This window comes from Oryzias latipes, chromosome 15 (assembly GCF_002234675.1).
Source record: "Oryzias latipes chromosome 15, ASM223467v1".
NCBI classification, from domain to species: Eukaryota; Metazoa; Chordata; class Actinopteri; order Beloniformes; family Adrianichthyidae; genus Oryzias; species Oryzias latipes.
This window is the reverse complement of record NC_019873.2, coordinates 26,303,254-26,315,598: the sequence shown is the minus strand read 5'-3', so window position 1 is coordinate 26,315,598 and position 12,345 is coordinate 26,303,254. Positions and strand designations below refer to the sequence as shown.

At 37.8% G+C, this 12,345-nt stretch overlaps 2 protein-coding genes across 2 annotated transcripts in view; one reads left to right on the top strand and one right to left on the bottom strand.

The window, feature by feature from the left end:
- Window position 1: 1 nt before the first annotated feature.
- On the top strand, window positions 2-3,004 carry exosc5 (exosome component 5). Its single transcript, XM_023963195.1, has 6 exons — window positions 2-144; window positions 1,164-1,277; window positions 1,829-1,950; window positions 2,035-2,175; window positions 2,655-2,744; window positions 2,833-3,004. The coding sequence occupies exons 1-6, from the start codon at window positions 48-50 to the stop codon at window positions 2,926-2,928; spliced, it is 660 nt and encodes a 219-aa protein (XP_023818963.1). The 5' UTR covers window positions 2-47; the 3' UTR covers window positions 2,929-3,004.
- Window positions 3,005-3,839: 835 nt separating this feature from the next.
- The window catches only part of itga9 (integrin subunit alpha 9), a 59,784-nt gene continuing 51,278 nt past the window's right edge, over window positions 3,840-12,345 (bottom strand). Inside the window, exons 27-28 of the mRNA XM_023963183.1 lie at window positions 9,648-9,767; window positions 3,840-7,164 (exon numbers count right to left, since the gene is read on the bottom strand). Coding sequence (XP_023818951.1) covers window positions 7,066-7,164; window positions 9,648-9,767 — 219 coding nt within the window. The 3' untranslated portion in view covers window positions 3,840-7,065. The remainder of the gene's footprint in view (window positions 7,165-9,647; window positions 9,768-12,345) is intronic.

The following is a 12,345-nucleotide window of genomic DNA, read 5'->3' as shown; positions in this document are numbered from 1 at the left end:
ATGACGTCATCGTCCAGCGACGCATCCCCTTCCGTGTTGGCAACGTGATGGAGGTTTCTGCTCCTTCAAATGTTTCTCTCCGAGAGTTTGGCTGCGAGCAGAGTTTACTTTCTCGGCCGGATGGATCTGCGTCTTTCGTTCAAGGTAACAGCTGAAGGAAAATGTTGACTTTTTTCTTTAAGAATATGAGTACAACTCCCGATTCCGCCCAAAGAATTATGGACAAACTTATTATTTCAGAGAAATAATTTGACTCTCGACTGCTGGCAAACGATCTTTAAATGAGTTTTAAGCTAAGAATGTCCTAAAGTACTTTTTGTATTTGCTTTATTTTGGTTTTGCATTAGTTTTAGCTCTTGGTAAATGTTGTAAAATTGTTAATATTCAAGAACAAAAATGAGCAGCTAAATAATAACTAAATATTTTTACGAACTTATCTTTTCACATTTAGTTTTTTGTAATCAAAAGTCAACTGCTGTTAAACCATTAAGAAGCCAAACATTTGAAAAATAATTTCTAGTCATTTTTCTATAAATAAAGATGTTGAAATGTTGGATTCATCTGTTTTACTTTCTGTGTTCAGATCAGCTCTCTCAAATTTAAATATTTATTTCTTGGTTTACTCATCCTCTTTTTTTCATTCCCCAAATCATCTTTGAATATTTGTATCCTAGTGGTCATTGTGAACTGTTTACATCGCCGGCATCGGACTGTATAGTCTGGGGTCTTGGAGCAACATTTTTTCAAAGATTTTCTAATAATTTCCCTATAAAAGTTTTTTTTTGGGGTAATGCTTTAAATTATTTTTTTAATATGACCCCATCTTCTTTTTTATTCTTTTTTTTCAAGATATTGTTTAATATAGTGTATGGGATAGGCTCCAGCAGGCCTGTGACCCTGAAAGAGACAAAACGGGTTTAGAAGATGAATGAATTATATACTATGTAATAATTCTACAGTAAACCTGAAACTGAACCAAAACCACCACTCTAAGCAGCAGATTTGGTCATGCATTTACTGCAAGATTTACACTGTTTTTATGTTTTATAGCCAAGATCAAAGTTTACAGACACAATAAGAATGTAGAAATCACATCATTGTTTCAGGTTTGTCCTCTATTTTAATAGAACTTTGATCTTTGTGTTGTTTTTGTGTCTCTGGAGGGGACACGAGTGTGATGGCTGGAGTTTATGGACCTGCTGAAGTAAAGGTCAGTAAGGAGATCTACGACCGAGCAACTCTGGAGGTGCTGGTTCAGCCCAAAGTTGGTCTGCCGAGTAAGTTCTGCTGCATGTCCTGGAAAAGTCAGATGCTGTCACGTGTGTCTGGTTTTTCTGAAACCAATTCAATCCTTTTTGTTTTTAATCTGTTGTAGAAAAAAAGCAAAAACAACTACTAATCCTTGTTTTTGTTGCTCTAAAATGAATAAATCCAGCTTTAAAGAAGGAAGTCTGTTAAATGTAGAGACAATTATAATCACTTTCAATGGATTCAAATGTTTATATGCAAATATCCTCTTAAGCCTGGTTTCATTCATGTCTTTGGGTTGAATGGAAATCACAGATGCTGTTTTATTTCTACTGAATCACAGTAAAAAGATGAACTTCCTCAGGTCTCATGTGGGTTTTAGTTTCATCTGAAGGCTCACTCGTATCTCAACAGTTCTGCAATTTATAAATAAGCATTAAGACAAAGGTCCGATCAAGGTATTAAAGTCTTTCTTTAGGAATGTTTTGTGCAACTGATTTATAGGATTACGCCATAAGGGGGAGCCAGTGGATTCCTTATCAGCTTTGAACTCATATCCCATCATGCCTCTGTTTTCCAGGTGTGAGGGAGCGCTCGCAGGAGCAGTGTGTGCGTGAAACCTGCGAGGAGGCGCTGCTGCTCACCCTCCACCCTCGATCTTCGCTCACGCTGGTCCTCCAGGTGCTGCACGACGACGGCTCTGTATCCTTTACTAAACCCGACCTCTGAACCCGCGGGGGGCGTGGCCTAGCACCTGCCGAGTCGTCTTCCTTACCTGCTCTGCAGCTCCTGTCCTGCTGCCTGAATGCAGCCTGCATGGCCCTCATGGACGCAGGTCTGCCGATGAGCTGCCTCTTCTGCGGCGTGACCTGCGCCATCAGCGCATACGGGCAGATCATCACTGACCCCACCTCAGCTCAGGAAAAGGTCAACCAAAGATGCTGACACTAACCTGAAAATCTTCATTTTTGCTGCTTTGAATGTAGAAATATAATCAGAAAGCAAGTTTAACAAAAAGTTCTCAATTTATGGTTTAATTTTCATGAAAAAAAGTCACATTTCATAGAATCCCTAAAACATGGATGTCGGTTTTCATCAGATCACACCCCTGACCTAACTTTACTGGTGAAACAAAAATCCAGCTGTGTAGTTTAGATCCAGATTCCAGCTCAGGGGAGGATAAACAAATTTAAAGGCTAATAAAAATTCTAACTTTGCTAAAAAAAAATGGGTTCATTTTCCACCAAAACTATTTTTTTTTTATTTCATAAAAATGCAGTTTTTCTTTAGTGTGTCACCTTCAGTTCATCCTTTTGTCTCAGTGTTTCAGTTCTAAAACAGTTTGCCTTTAAAATTGGTTGTCTGCCCGTCTGGCACTAAAGTCCTATTTTAATTTCTTTTCAAAGGAGAGTCGAGCTTTGATGACTTTTGCCATCGACAGTAAAGAACGTAAAGTAATGATGTCATCCACCAAAGGATCCTTTTCCGTTCATGAGGTCCGTCCAGCCGTTTTTCCATCATCTTCCGCTAAGCTCTCATTTCAATCCTCTCAGATGTTTCTTGTCTTTCTTCTGCTGGTTGCAGCTGCAGCAGTGTGTAGCGGTCAGCCAGAGAGCCTCAGAGAGGATCTTCCAGTTCTACAGAGACTCTGTGAGGCGGCGTTACTCCAAATCCCTCTGATGGAGACACACTTTTGCCCGTTTTGTTCTACATTTTTGTACAACTCCTGATGTAATAAATGTTATCATCCACACCACTGCCTGTCTGGTTTAGTTTTGACAAAACAAAGTGTATGAAGTCACTCACTACTCACTCCACTATATTTGGCGTTTGCTATTTTCTCTGGGTGTCCATCGATTATATATGATATCTGGACTGAGTCTGAGTCTGGACTGCATGGGGGGGGGGGATTAGAATAAGACTTTTATTTCGTCTCACTCACTTTTGGATATGTATTGTTTTTTTTACCTTTTATATTTTCCATTTTTCCTCTAAAGCATATTTGTTTGAAATAAAATATAATCAGTTCGTAATTGAGTATGTAAACAACTTTTTTCATTTTAATGAGCACAACATTTACAGCTAAACAGACACAAAAGACAAATTTAGATTTTTTTTTTTTTTTGGTTTCTTCATATTTAAATCAAACTATGACTTAAAATATTGTGGTTATTTGGATTAGTCGTTGCGGTTTAAGTGAATTTGTTTTCAGCCTCAGAAAGGAAGACCATCTGAAAAATACGATTTTTAAGTTTTGATGTGTGTGGTATACGTACTGTATGGTTCTATCTATATCTGAGGAACAAATTGTTGTTTTCACAGAGCTAGAAACCTACAAAAAGTGTTTTTAAAGCTAATGAAATGACTCCTAATGTTCTTTAAGGCTTTAATGTTTCTGAAATTGACTTTGAATTGTACTCTGTCGTAGAATTGATTCTCAACTCAGAAAATAGTTGCAAATAGTAAAAAAAACACGGTAGAGTGTTGTCCATTCTTGTATTTTCAGTTACTGCCAGCAGGGAGCACCGCGTCGTTTCTATGTGAACAGAAAAACAGTCAAGTAAAGGCCGGATCAAATGAGCAGAGGCACCTTCGTGATGTCATTCTGAAATTTATCAGCAGATAAATATGCAGCTCAAACATCAAACTGACGACACACAATAAAGGAAATGATACTCAGTGACAGTAGTATATTCAGAACAAAACCCCAACACAGGGGCGTGATTAAGGGTGACGAGAAACAGAATCAAAGTATAATCATCACAGTTACGCTTTTATACAAACAAGTCAAGTGTCTTCTTTTTTTAACATACATGAAGCAAAGCGTCTGAGCGATGCAGAGGGAGGACACGGACGTGCGGTCTGTTCTGCAGCATCAGAGCATGAATGGATTCACACACAGCTCCAAAAAGGTGGTGTTTGCAGAGCGATGATCCATAAAGTGGCTTAAAAGTCTATAATAGTGAACAGAAAAACTGTGATTTTGATAGTTGTGCAAAATTTTTCTTCCTTTTACTTTTCTTTTGAACATTTTTTTTTAACATTTAACCTTGCCAATTTTGAAACTTCTGAAGAAAAGCCATAAATGTTTTATCATCCTTCGAGGCTTGCAGCTCACCGCCATCCTGAAGAAAACCAACAATGCTTAATTGAATAGTGACAGATTCTTATGGCAGTGACATTGTCAGTCTCAAAGGGAGATGTTCCCAAGAACCCGAAGAGTTTGTTTCTCGTAAATGATTGAGTGCAACAAGGTCTTTCCTATTTTGGGGGCATTGCTCATGACATGGGGCAGCAGACGTTTATGCTTTCCTCATTCCATCTCGAATTTCAGCCCAGATAACACAATGAAACACATGAAACGAATCCTGAGGTTTGAGAAATGACTGAATTATTAGATCAAAATTCACCTTCACACTGCAAAAAAAAAAAAAGGCAGAACTTCTTACAATTTGAAATATTTTCTTTAAAAAGGCTGCTGAAGGGGTAAGAGAAGTAGTCTTATCAAGAATTCTTATTTTAAGAAACAAGTCAAGTCTCTATGAAAACATTTTTCTTGCAAGACAGAATGTTGATTCTTGAACAAGGGTCTTTTTTCATTTCTTAGAGTTCTGTTTTTGCAATCGATAAGCTTGGACCTGTAAATATGACCAAATCTATTAGAAAAGTCTGAAGCATACCTGAGCAAGTTGTTGCCAAAGCAGCCGTATGCATTCCCGATCAAAAGCTTGAGACCAGTTGAGAAAATGTAATAATTTGCCTTTTGTGCAGCTGGACCTTGACAACGTTCTAAATAGAGCTTCAAAATGCAAAAGGAAGAAAGGGGAGCAAGTAAACAAATATTTTTAGCTGCCAATTTGTTGAAAATAATGTAAATGAGAAGGGCTGTACATCAGCTGATTAAAAGTTTAAACCCACAACCCTTAAAAACCAGAATTTGCAATAAAAATTTGCATTCAAATGAATTTACTGATGCGTAATCGTGCTGTCAAAGTTAAATTTCCTTGAAGGTGGCAGGATTCTTAAGCTCCTCAACAATCCTGCCATCACTGCTGAGGTTGGAAACAATAGGACGGTAGCTCCTGAGGGTAACGGAACAAAAATAAGTCAAGTGGCAGACCCAGAAAAATGTCACCTGCACTTGGCCGTGTGCACAAAGACATGGCACGGTCCCTACTGGTGCTGACTGTTGTCCAGAAACAACCAAACAGCATCTACAAGAGAGGGGCTTCAAAAGCAAAAGGCGTTGTCAAAGGCCACGCCACCATCAACGTGGTCTGGGCTGCTTTTTCCTTCATTGGAGCTTCATGATGTGCAGATATGTTGAAGGGGACATCCCTCATGATTGAGGGCCCTCATTTCCGTGATGCGGTGACTGGACAAAGGACTTGTTTCAGAAGAGCATCATTCTTTTGGACCTAATTTAAATCAAACTGAGAACATTTGGGGACAGAAGTTTCACCACTTAGCACAAGCTCCCCAAAAGCCTTTTAGAAAACACTCGAATCAAGAGAGTTTTTGAGGTGATCCACAAGAATGGTGGAGAATGTTTTATTTGGACCCTTTAGTTTTCTATTTTAAGGGCTTGAGCGGATTGTTTTGGTCCTGAACTTCTGATCTGAACTGCCCACTTCAGTTAAATAAATTGTCTGCACAAAGGGTTCGCCCTCTTCTCTTGTCTTTGCATTTTGAAGCTCTACCACCTTAAAATCCAGCCATGCAAAATGCAAATTCATGCCATTTCTGAACTAGCTTTAAGATTTGTTGATCAGTGGTGTATTCTGTTCAAAATGTCTAACACTGAAAGGATTTTTCAACCTGTTCACAACCAGAACCAGTGGAATGCTGGAGCCCCACCTCTGTGGAGGTGAATGCCCAATTTGATGTGATGCAAACCTGAAAAATGATGCTAAACGACTGTCCATTCCAGCACTGTCGATATGCACAACCTTGTGTTAAAAATGACATGTTAATGTTCAGATTAACATGTCAACGACCTGGTGGTATAATTGTACTTTTAGACTAGACAGGTTTAAGGATGCTGTGAAAAAGCGAGTAAAGTAATATCCCCTCTCTACATCTGTGATTTGTGAATGTCTAATTCCTTTTTCTTGATCTTATTTTTTTGGATTCTAAATTGTGTTATTTAAGTGAAACTGCTATTCTTTGTGTTTTGATTTTTTCTTTTTTTGTCCTTTTGTCCTCTTTCCTTTTTAACATGTCAACAGATTGAGCTCTGATAGTAAACTGTTTGTCAGATGGAATTAAAAATGTTATAAAAGAACAAAAATATTTTACTTTCAGCAACAGGGATAAGCTAAATAAACTCCATACTTTATGGGACACGTCTTTGGCGCAGATATGGAGCAATTCTTTCCTTTTAACCTTACATCAGTGCTTTTAAGAAAACAAACAGCATGTGTATAATTGCCATTTAAAAACCTTAGCTTTTTTACAATATGGCTTGATGTGTGTGTATAAAAATAAATGTGCTATCCTATACAGCCCTGAGGGTTTCTTTGTCCACCAGCACTCGTGCTGTCTTCCGATCCCCGCAACTCCAGTGGCTGGGAGTTCCCTCCGTTTGAGATTACATAATTTCCACAGCAAGTGTCTTCTCGCAAGCCAAACTGTCGCCTCAGAATCCCCATCTCAGAGTCCCCAAAAAATATGGAGAAAATAAATCTCTTCCACATATGGAAGATTGAAGGACCTGGTGCCTCTAAGGGTGGCTGGGTTGTGACACCCAGTGCTACTGGATCCGTCTCGACCCCGTCTCTGCTCCCGCTGGCTCCTCTGGGAACCTCATCCACAATCTCAGTGGCTCTTCTCCATCCAGTCCCAGCTTTCATCGCTGTCGTTCCGGTTCTTCTCTGCCTCAATGATCTCCCTGTAGCGCCGGCGGAAGAATCCCACCTGTCAAAGGGGAGGAACAACAGCTTAAGTGGTTTGACTGCTGAAAAAGGAAAGTGGTGATAAAACCTGGTAAAATGTGACATTTTTTCTGATGGAAAAAAAAAGATTTTTAACCGTTATTGTAGTCTGGATTAAGTTTATTTTACGTTCATGGGTTGTTTTTTTTGATTGCCAAGAGGTCCATATTGTCTATAAGGACCCACTGTAATGATCTTTTGATCCATTTTCAAAGTTTTTCCAGTGGTCTTTCATTTAAGGATTATGCCATCGTTAGTCCAAATTTAAAAAAAACCCCACCTGTGTTGTTTTTTAGGATATACACAGCACAAACAAAGCATCTCATTAAATATTTTTGTCCAGTTTCTAATAAATACCTGATTACATTTGAGATAAGAAAAAACTCATTGATTATTAACATTTTAGTAAAATGTTGACTAGTTCAAATTTTATCATCCTAGTTTAGGATGATAAAATTTGAATATTTCCTTCAGTCATATGTTCTTAAAGACCTAATATTTATTGCAGAAATTTTAAAGATAACGTTTATTTTAAACTTTATTTGATATTTTGCAGTAGTTGTTTTACTTTAAATAGTTTTACGTTTTTGTTTACTCTAGAAAGAATCTTTATTTTTATTTTATTTTACATAATGTTTTTTAGCTTTCTGTTTTACTCTATATAGTATTCTTATTTTTTATTTTTTGTACTCAAAATAGTGTGTAATAAATGTGGTATTTGTAAGTTTTGCTTTTACTTTACGTAGTATTTTGAAGCTTTTTTAAATTTAAAAAGTATTTTAAATATTTTTTTATTTACATTGTATTTTTATGTTTTTTTAACTTTATATAGTACTTTTACATTTTTAAGGTTTACTTTACGTTTTAAATTTTTATGTCTTTTTTAAATAACAGACTTATTTACACAAATCTTTACGACAAACTGATCCTCGTGTAATTCTTGTCTAATTCTAAGGGAATTAAGGTGTAGGAAAAATTAGGATAGCTGGACTGTTATAGCTCTTAAAATATTTATAAATACACCACAGTCTTTTGAGCAAAACAGTTATTTTCAGACATATTTCCAATTACCAGAGTAATTCACCTACATTTGTTTATATTTTCAAAAGTAATCTTGATTTAGAAGGGCAAGACACCCAAACGTATTTAAAAAATCTTATCCAGACAAATTCTATTAGTTAGCTTTTTTTAACTTAAAACAAAAGAAAAACATCTTATAATTTTTTTTTAACTTGTTTACTTGAGATAAACACTTTTTCTGCAGAGTTGCAGAGATTCATTAAAAAAAAATTGCCTCTAAAATGTGGGTGGGATTGTAGGTGTGGAGCAATCCCACCCCCTCTCCCCCTCCCCATTGCTGAAAGCTTGGAGCAGGAAGCTTGTGGCCCGCCCAGGTTTTTTTTAGGTCACAAATACAATCTTTTTCCAACTGCATTTTTTCGTCTGCTCCTGATTCACAACAATTTGAATAAATAAATACTAATAAATGCTTTTATCACCTTTTCTTTACTCCTTAATTTGTCCTCCATCATCAGAAAAATGCCACAAGAATATGTTAAAAACTCCATACATACAATATTCTTCAGAGTTGGTCTTTAAATGCACCAGCGGTAGGCTGATGCACAAGTCAGGCCCCAAAGTCACTGTGATGGATGAACACTTTAAGTAAAAACCCGCAATCTGAGATGAACCGAAACAGATGTGGAACGATAGCTTTGTGAAGGACCATGAAAAGTTAACTTAGTCACAAATAACCAGAATCTGAAGTTATTCTGAAACCAGGAGAACGTATGCAGCAAATAAAGCGCTTCCTTGTGGAAATAGGATGTTTCTGCAGGAATTTAATACTGTGCAACTTTTTGCATAACACAAAAGTCTAGCTTCCACTCACCAAGTGTAATGTAAAGGAAAAAGAGAGGGTGGTGAGTGTCTAAACACCCGCTGCCTCTCCTACTACAACTCCATTCATTTATTTTCACCTTCAGCTGCTCAAGTTTATTGATGTAGACCTGCGCTCTCCTCAGGCATTTCCTGATACGAGCAATAACGGACATGCGCCGCTCTTGTAAGTGGGGTTTGTTTTGGCAGGATCGGAGGACCTGGGGAATGGGGAGGAATGCATCTCTGGACCGACATTCCAAGGTTTAGTTGTGGTCCTCTCAGTAGAAGACGAAGCAGAGAACAAGAAAGGGAGTTTTGTGCAAACAGGGCCCCTGAATATCAGTATAATTGCCATTTCCCAGAGGATGTCTCTTTCATGTGAGTGGTATGGTGTGAATTAGAGCTCAGTTTGTGATTTGTCCCGTTCACGGTTGTCAAAGAGCCTAAGAAAGCTCTCTGGCTCCTGCCACGGCGTTCTCTGACCTCCAGCTGTCTTTACTGAACTGGATACTGTGCTGACATTTGACCAGAGGTAAACACATCGCTCCTGGCTGTCACCCTAGCTGTGTCCGCTTGCTGATTTACCTTCCAGAGTAGCACAGCTAACAGCAAAAAGATGAGGATTCCCACTAGCAGGCTGATGGCGATGATCCAGCCGACCACGTAACCTCGAGGCTCTTGACTGTGCAGCGCCTCAAACACCAGCTGAAAGGCACAAAACTCAAGTGGTGAGACAATGCAGAACAAAGTCAGACTTTCAGACAAATCCCTAATCTGTTTGGCGTTATTGTCGAAGGATTTTTAATTAATGCTGACTTTTCTTCTGAACTGCAGCCACGATGGGGAGGGATGCCCTGGTGGGAGGAAACTTTTGTTTATATGCAAGACATCTTGAAACTGAAGCAACAAGCTGTCATTTGTGGAAATTCTGAAACATATCATCTGTTAGTCAGTGTGTCAAATCTGAAATATTTGAGGATTTTAGCAGTGAAGTGGTTTGGAAAGACCCTGGAGGAAAAAGCTCTAAGACTACAACGACATCAGATCTGAATTTATTTTTATTTTATGGTCCACTCTGATGTAAACTGTGTTTTTGCTGTTTCTAAGATGTTCTTGTGGCATTTTATTCATAATGAAAGCCATATATTAAGAAAATTAAGGTCAAAATTACTGTGATTTATATTTGGCTTTTACATTATTTCTTTATTCAAATCTTTGTTGAAAAAAAATGCAGTTTAAACGAAAAAAAAAGCTCAGCTGGAATCTGGATCCTAAACTGATCACTCCAACTTTTGTAGCCCCGGTAATGTTAGGTTAGAGCAGAGGTGGGTAAACCTTTTGACTTTTGGGCCACAAAGGGTTCTAAAATTTGTCACAAGGGCCAAACCAGAGGTGTGGTGTGTTTTGGAAATCCACTTTATAAGAGAAAGAAGTAACATAGAATCTGGATGAAAACAATTTTGATTGTAAACTGATATATATGAACTGATATTTTTCAAACAGAACATTTTGGAGTTTTTATGTTAAAACCGGGGCTTTTGTTCTCATTTCATTACCAATTGCATCAATAGGTCTATGTACTTCAGGAAAAAAATGCAAACTTTGAGAAAACGCTGCATTCAAGACTATCTTTCTGCACCCAGACAAAGGTCAGTTTATTTGTAGAGCACCATCTATGGGTAGACACCAAAGTTACAGGGAAAATAAACAACAATAAGGATTATCAATATGATAATGGGTTAGGGGGTGAGGAGATGTAAACTAGGGGTTAAGTGTGAAAACAGAGAGCTCGCAGCAATGGAGAGGGAAAGTTGGTGGGGTTGCACCGCGCCAACAGCCCCCCCACAAATTGGAGGTGAATTTCTAATTAACTACTGTCGCTCTGTAGAAACCATGTCCAAGAAAACGATACAGATTTTTTTATTTTGATTAAAAATGGTGTAGTCATAGCTAAAAGACCTGGGAATGCTTTAAAAATAGATCACAAGATGATCGGGCCTTCACAACAAATGCATGAAGATTCTCCATCAGTCCCGCTTTCCATCAGCTTTTGAGTTTGGGTGGAGGAAACCCCGTCCAAGAACGCGATAAACATGCATTCTTGAACGCGTGTTTAGCCCATGGTGTTCACCAAAATCATAATCTTTTATTTTTGCTACTGTTAACTAGAGCATGTAAGCCGCCTTCAGTTGAAACCTGGTTTAACGTCGACGTGCGTCCAATGGACATGATTTTTGTCATGTGTGAATGTGAGAGTTTTGAACGCGGAAACCAGAAACGCGCATTTACGTGCCTCTACATAGACTTGTCATTAGAAGTGGTCGCTTGGATGCGTCGAGGGCGGTGTGACTGTAGCACAAGAAACATTAACATTTTAAAGAAATAGTAAGACGAAAACAATTGAAGCATAAAATCATCCTTAATATTCCACCATGTTTGCAAAAAATATAAGCCACAGTGCGATAGAAAGAAAATAACCACTAACAAAAAGAACAAAGGTAAACCAAATGGTGTCAAACAAAATAAAAGCAATAGTGGCTCCTAAAAACTCAGCTTTGTGCTCCTTTGTAAATAAATGTAGGAATAAAATGATAGCATTTAGCTTTGGGCACAACCGTTTGTATGAAGCTTACGGTTAAATTTTCCAAAACAGGTATCAAATGTTTTTTTCTCTTTCATATTATGAATAACGACCTGTTACTCTTAGGGCAAACATTCCCTGAAAATGGTAAAACACCAACATCTTTTCTGTTTTAAGCAGTTTTTTATTTGCTTATTACTTCTCACACCACATGTGATGCTCATCACACGTTGCTATGTCTTAACTTGACAACTATTTAAAACTCAGTAAACAGGTTAACACTGTTGTCAAAACCATCCATTTTCCTTCCTAAAGTGTGACCTCATAACTTCCTTTACCAGCTGCCAGTCCATGACAGAATCCATTTTTGATTAATAAACAATGTTTTCTTCATTTTTCTTAAATGAGGTCTTAAATCTCCACACCTACAATCCCCTGGAGAAGATCTCACCGAGGTTTCCAGACTGAAAGATGGACATTTTGGGTTTTGAGCTTCCAAAATTGCCTTTTTTTCACAGATCTCAGCATTTCTAACCAAAAGTTTTTTAATACATTCCAAAATTTCAGACATTTTTTTTATTACATGTGTATGTAAAGACACAATACGTTCATTCTTAAAAAGTCTAAATAATCAATGTACAATCCTTTCTTGTGGCTGAGTTGTCATAAGTTTGAGGTTTCAGTGCTGATTACTTAATACAT